The following is a 7,237-nucleotide window of genomic DNA, read 5'->3' as shown; positions in this document are numbered from 1 at the left end:
TGAAAAATGCAGCAAACAACTTATAAAATTGTCAGAGAGCAATAACATGACAAGTAAGGTTTCCAAAATTTATATATCTCAACCAAACTGATCTATTACAGTATTACAATCATTAAAACCGCTAAGCCAGAAGTATCAGAAAAGATTTAACACAAAATTCAAAAATTACTTCTTACTGAATAAAAGGCCTCCTGATCACCCACCTTTCCTCTTCAATACACTCCACCGCTGCTATGGAGAATGGAGCCGAGCATACCCAATACTGCAAAGGCCAGAAGCGGGCTCACATCAAGAGTATCGAAAATGGGAGGAATTATGTTCCTAAACAAGTTCAAATACGGATCACAGAGGTCCCTTATAGCCGATAATGGCTGGCGGTCCCAGGGAATGTTAGGAAACCAACTGAGCAAAACCCTAACCATCAAAACCCCACTGTATATATCAAGCCATTTGGCCAAACCAGCCGCCACAACCGTCAAAGGAGTGTTCAAATATCCGCTGGGACGGTCCTTGAGGGCTGCGAAGAATAACGGGCCCACCGAGTGAACCAGGTTGCTTTGTAGAGCCTGAATTGCCGCCAATTCATTGAGATTAGGCAAAATCGAAATTCCTCCAACTGACACAGCCAATTTCTGAATTGAATTTATAAATAGCCGCGACAGGGAGAACGCTAGGATCACGATGGTTGTCAAAGTCCGTGTTGACCCAGTGATTAGGTCTTGTGAATCAGTAGGAGGGGAAAGAGTGGGGATTTGTGAGTGCTGCGAGGGTACCGAAGCCGAAACCCTAAACCTTGGTTGTTTGGCGATGAATATGGAGGCTAGAAGTGTTTTGTGAGCGTTAGAGGAAAAAGAGAAAGGCTTTACAGGTTCTTGGATGGGAGAAGAGAGAGCGGCGGCGGTTTTGAGAGGAAGACGTCCGGAGAGTTTAGAGTTAGAGAGGAAAAGAGGTCCGGTCTGGCAGGAGAGCATCAGTGCCATTTTCGCTGCGATAAGGTTTGGAGAGAGGTTTCTTTTTCTTATGTTTGTTTTGGATTTTCTAAGGTGTCTTGTATTACTGCGACCCGATTACCCAATTAACGAGGACTCGCTCTCCTTTTACTAGCTTGGATTTTGAGGTTTTTAATTGAAAAAAAAAATCAGGTTTTTATATTTTAGAGATTTTATGATTGAAAAAATCTGTTAAAATTAAAATTTAATTTATAAAATTTTAATAAAAAATCTTATAAATTTATTAGATTTTTTTTTTATAAATAAAATATAACATGAGTTTACGATAAGAATATATCATTATTAAAATTATAATAATTTTAATATAATCTTTATTATTATATAATCTATACACATACACATATTTTATATTTAATATAAAATTTTAAAAGATTAATATTTTAATATATTCAATTTATTTATAAATCTCAATTAAAATTAAATCAGAACGCTCAATTTTCTCTTATTTTCACTCAATTTGAATCCTTTAAAAAATAGCAAATTAATTTAATTTAATTTTATTGGACAACTTTCATTTTATTAGGGAAATAACGTTTGATATATAAAACATAAAAACCAGTAATTTTATTGTTATTTTTTAGTGGAGAAGGCGACATGGTAAGGGCTTGCCAAAGTTTAGACCTGATGAGCATGGAGTACTTAATTTTAGGCCCATTCATATTGGACATGCCTTAGTGGTTAGCGCAATTGAGATGGGCTTCAACTTGCTTGCAATTATATAATTGATAATCATAAAATACATTGTTTTGAACTTGCCACTTAAAATATGACTTAAATTTTGTTAATAAACCTTGAATAAAAATAAGATTTTGCTTGCAGCTCTTTCAGAATTATATGATATTGATTTCATTTATTTTACAAGCACTGGTTTGCCTTTATTAATTCACTGATCAACACCATAAATATAAACAATATCATCGTTTATTAAAGGTTTAGCAATACTAATATAAAAAATATCAATATTTATAATCTTTATTTCTCTATTATATTGCTCAATGCATTCACGAATAATATTATTAATCTCATCGATCTAAATAGTTACGGAGTGTGATTTTTTATTATTATTATTTCAAGCATACCAAGATTAGCATTAACGGTTAAAAAAAATTAAAACTCACCCAGAAAAGATGGAATTCTTGTTAGAAATCAACAAAGAGGAAATATATGAGGACGTAGAAATGGTAAAGACCAATAGCAAGCATCTAAGAATTGAGCATTAGGTGCCACATCCATGATAATTTTCTTTATCATCCTAAGAGGAGCCACCATGACTCCCCATTGAACCACCGGCCGTGACCCAAGGCAGAATCCTCGCCGTTTATTCCCAAGCCTTATAGTGCTGCCCCTCCGCCTCCTTAGTCGCCGCCGTGAACGGCACCACCCCACCAACAATGTGGAATTGGAAAACATGGACACGGTAACAGAACCTCTCTTGACCATACTGTCAGACAAGTGATGCGGTTGGTAGAATGTGGTGTTAGTAATTTTATATTTATAGTGCATGATAAAGGTTTTAAGATGTAGATGTTAATGATTATGGTCATAATGGCAGCAATGATAACAATGATTATGTTTAAGGGCTGAAGCTAGTGTACAATTTAATATTCTTCATTTAGTAGGGATTTTTATTCTGATTTTTCACTTTAGGGTTGTGCTAGTCATCATTAGAAGGGATGGATTTTTCTTCAGAACTTAGAGTAGAGTTAAAAAGCAGTAGGTGAGGTGTAGTGATTGCTACGGAATCCAATAATGCCATGGGAAATGATTGCTCTGGGATTCTCAGATTTTTGTTTTTGTGTTTCTTTCCTCTGATTTAATCCAATGGAAACAAGGATTAACCCTAATCTAGGTAGAACAAAGTTTAGGCATCATAATGAATAAAGTACGGGTAAAAATCCTTAAATTTAAATAATATTCTTAAAATTTAAATTTATCTTAAATTTATCCGCAACTATTTCAACTCCTCTCAGATCAGTTAATTTAATTTTATATATTTTAAAATTTTAATAATTTTATAAAATATTTATCTTTTATTTAAATAAAATATAAACAAAATATAAATATTTTATAGAAAACATATATATTTTATAATTAATTTGATACTTATATAAACGAATTCAAATAATGATACCTAACATGCAAAATCTTCAAACTTAAATCCGTTTTAAAATTGATTGTGTTATCTAAACTCAATATATTAGGATTCAGTCATATCAGATAACTATAAAAAATTGATCCATTGCTATTCCTAACATGATCAATTCAGTTTAGAATTAAAATCATATTAATACAAATCAAAATTAAATTTAAATCGAATCAAAATTGATCAGTTTAATTTAATTTAGTTTCGAATTTAAATTAAATTTTTTTTAAAAATAAAATTTTAAAAAATTTTAACAGTCGAATGTAATCAAAATTAAAACCTAATCACAATTATTTCGAAATCAAAATCAAAATTAAATCGAATGGGATTTTATAGTTCATTTTTACTCCCCTTAAAATAGTTTGATTTTAGTCCCCTTAAACCCTAAACTAAGGTTGTACTAAAAGTACAACGTAATGTAATACAATGTAATGTACTACAATCAAAATTATGATATATATAATGTAATTATCATTATATTCTTCTATTTGATTGTAAAATAAAAATATAAATAGTACAATATAATGATAATTTTTATTTTAATATTTAATTTATTGATAATATTGATAATAATTGCAATAATTGATAGTAAAATGAAAGCGATGGCTAAGTGGTGGTGACAGTGATAATTAAATAGTAATGATGGTGGCGGTAAGATAAGATAGTAATGTTGACAATGATCAGATGATGGTAAAAATAACAATAACTAAGTAATAATAAGGTGATTAAGTGATAATAATATTGATGGTAGTAACAGGATAATAATGGTGATAGTAGTGATGGTTTTGGTGGTGGTGGTGGTGGTAATGGAGACAGATTTAGAGTAGTTATGATAATAGCAGTGGCGATTGAGCAGTGGTGATAGTAACAGCATTGATAAAAATAAAAATAAAATTAAAATAAATAATCATAATTATATTTATTTTCATACTCATTATATTATTTTAAATATAATTAATTACATTAAATATTTAACATTTCATTACATTAAATTTTGTTCACAACCAAACAACAACGTAATTAACAATTAAATTACAACCTTGATTACATACCAAACATGACATAAAATCATTGATTTTGTCCCGAAACTAGCCCAATGGCCAACCTTGTAAGTAAGGGCTATAATGAATGTTTGAATGAGAATTTAGGAGTTAATTTTTCATATTTTAACTTTAATTATTAATTCAAAATATTTAATAAATATGATAATTAATTGAAATAATATTTCTACATTAACCCATTGATATTTTAAAACTATAATTAAAAACAATGAAAATTTTTTTTTTTAAGAATGAAAATTAAAGTTTTTATCGCTTATTTAATGTGCAATTTTCACTGACACTTATTTAATGTGCAATTTTCACAGATTTATGTGTAACGTCATTGTCCGCAAAAAAATTAGTTTTACTCCTCTCTCTCTCTCTCTCTCTCTCTCTCTCTTCACCAACCACATTGCAATTAGAGACGTAAGATTCTTTTGGCATTGCTATCAAAAATTGATATTAAAAAAATTATTTTCTTAAATACATTAGTTAGATAATATTAAAAAATAATTAAAAATTAAATTTAATTAATTTTAGTAATAAAAATATTAAAATAATAAAATAATTTTTTAATTATTTTTTTTAATAATATTTAAAATAATATTTTTATTTAAAAAAATAATTTTAGTCTTCAAAACTGAATACATTCAAAAAAATAATTTTAGTCTTCAAAACTTAATACTAAATAAGCTAATAGACATATTTAGGAGGAACCCAACAAAAGATTAGGGAGAGAGCCAACGGGGGTGTGGTGGGGTGGAGATCAGCAAAGGGAGTATTAGCAAAAGCAAGGAGACGTGAACAAAATTTTAATATATATAATTATTTAAATTTTTAATATAAATTTAAATTGCGTAACTAAATAAAAATATTATCATAAATAAAATTTTAGTATAATTTTGAAAGTATAAAAATAAAAAATTAATATTAAATTATATTATTAAAATAAAATAATAAATAATTTATACAATATACAAGTAAAATGACTAATTAAATTGAAATTAGAGAATTTAAGTGATAAATTGAATATTGAAGAATAATGGTGTTATACACATAAGTCTACAAACAATGATGAAAAATTGTCTTTTTTTGAATTGAAAAAAAAAATTAGGGCTATCCGGGTATGACAGTTATAGTCCATTTAGGCTCGAAATCCAAGGTCACTGGTTGATGTCCTCGATTTAATTCAATCCCATAGGAAGGGACCTGCCACCGAACTTGAGGAAACACTCAATGAAACGAACTATTAGACAACCCGTCGCCTTTTCCCATTGCACTTCTAAGAAGAAATAATATTTAATCATCATGCTGATGCGAAGAGTCGAATCAGGATAAAACAATGCCATCTTACTAAGTTAACAACCAAATTACTACGCTAGTGGTATGAAAAATTATCTTATGACTATTAGTTAATATTAAACTATTAAGTGATTTTTATCGACACCCAGATATACACACCTATTTAATTATAAATTTATACGTTTCTTAAATAATAATGAGTCATACTGTCGCAAGGTATTTTGTGGTCGCCTGGACGAACACTCACCGAAGTAGGAAAGAGTGAGGAGTTGCCACTTTAATTTTGAGGGAAATTAAAGAAAACCATTTGTGAAAATAAATTAAAATGAAACCACTTCAAAAACAGAGATTCTAGGTTCGGGGTCCGTAAACGGGTAGGGAAGGTGTTAGGCACCCCACCTCGTCCCTCAATGAAGGTGAGCAGATTTAACTTTAAGCTCTTTATAAATTAAAATCGATAGTTAGGAGGTTCGAACGGAGATGTGAATCCTTTTGGTAAAAGGCAATATTTGATTTTTCACTAATTCGAGTTACCCAGATACATAAATAAATGAGACGACCCTTAGTGAGTTGCTGTTGCGTATCAGTTTTGTTTAAGGGGTTATTTTGCATATTTGTTAAAATTCAATTTGAAAATCGGATAAGAACTCTCCTCCGATCTCTTTTTAGATTAAAATTTCGATTGGAGATCGGATAAGAACTCTCCTCCGATCTCTTTTAGATATTTATGAGAATTTTTGGATTGAGAATCGGATAAGAACTCTCCTCCGATCTCTTTTAAATATTTATTAAAATTTTGGTTGAGAATCGGATAAGAAATCTCCTCCGATCTCTTTTAAATATTTATTAAAGTTTTTTGGTTGAGAATCGGATAAGAACTCTCCTCCGATCTCTTTTAAATATTTATTAAAATTTTTTATTGAGAATCGGATAAGAACTCTCCTCCAATCTCTTTTACTTGAATGGGAGTCGGATAAGGACTTTTCGACCTCTTGAAATCTGATTACATTTACACATCATAAGAGCCTAAGACGAAGGGTTCTGGCATTCAAAGATGCCAGGGACCTGAATAAGGCTTCTTTTAACTCATTGGTACCTCATGACTAGATAGGGGATACTAGACTGAATTTTTGCCGATCTCTTATGTGATCGGCCCACCAATACCCTTAAACAAGCAACATCCGCTCTCTTTTATTTGCTAGTCTGAAATTCAATATTACTCCGACTCTCCACCTTACCCAGTCATCCTCTGGAGCTAGTCTAGTGGTTCGACTTCATGATTCTCTGATTTATTATCCGAACGTTTATTTTAAAAAAAAACTCTTAGGTTAAGATACTGCTACCAACACTTTATCAAACTACCTATACGTTGCCCGTAACCCAAACACCCGCGCTGGGAGATAAATAAAGACCAAGAATAAATAAATAACATGAACTGTTGTATCAAAAGATAAACTCATGAGAATAACCACCTACGTGGGACCTTCTGACACAAGACAAACTTTAACGAAAATTACGAGCATAAATAAAAAGAAAATAAAGACGAACACCGGATAGGGCAATGGTTCAGACACTCACCTGCAGGAAGTTGAACCTATTGAACTAACTATGGAGTCGTGAAGGTTGCAGAGTTGCGTGCTAATAGTCTGAAGATTAATGCTTGCCTTAAAATGACGAATGCCTAACTAGCATGTAATCGAGCCTGAATGACAATGAATGAGATTGAGCTCAGAAAATAAAAG

At 30.7% G+C, this 7,237-nt stretch overlaps 1 protein-coding gene across 1 annotated transcript; it reads right to left on the bottom strand.

Moving 5' to 3' along the window:
- Positions 1-1,085, bottom strand: LOC110647953 (ylmG homolog protein 1-2, chloroplastic). Its single transcript, XM_021802008.2, has one exon. The coding sequence runs from the start codon at positions 978-980 to the stop codon at positions 213-215; it is 768 nt and encodes a 255-aa protein (XP_021657700.2). The 5' UTR covers positions 981-1,085; the 3' UTR covers positions 1-212.
- Between the last annotated feature and the right edge of the window lie 6,152 nt (positions 1,086-7,237).

This window comes from Hevea brasiliensis, chromosome 10 (genome assembly GCF_030052815.1).
Source record: "Hevea brasiliensis isolate MT/VB/25A 57/8 chromosome 10, ASM3005281v1, whole genome shotgun sequence".
NCBI lineage: Eukaryota > Viridiplantae > Streptophyta > Magnoliopsida > Malpighiales > Euphorbiaceae > Hevea > Hevea brasiliensis.
Note: the sequence above shows the minus strand (reverse complement) of the source record. Positions and strands in the feature narration are given on the sequence as shown.

Bases quoted from the DNA above. Each gene is read 5' to 3' on its own strand.
- LOC110647953 (XM_021802008.2), bottom strand. From the start codon at position 980: ATGGCACTGATGCTCTCCTGCCAGACCGGACCTCTTTTCCTCTCTAAC.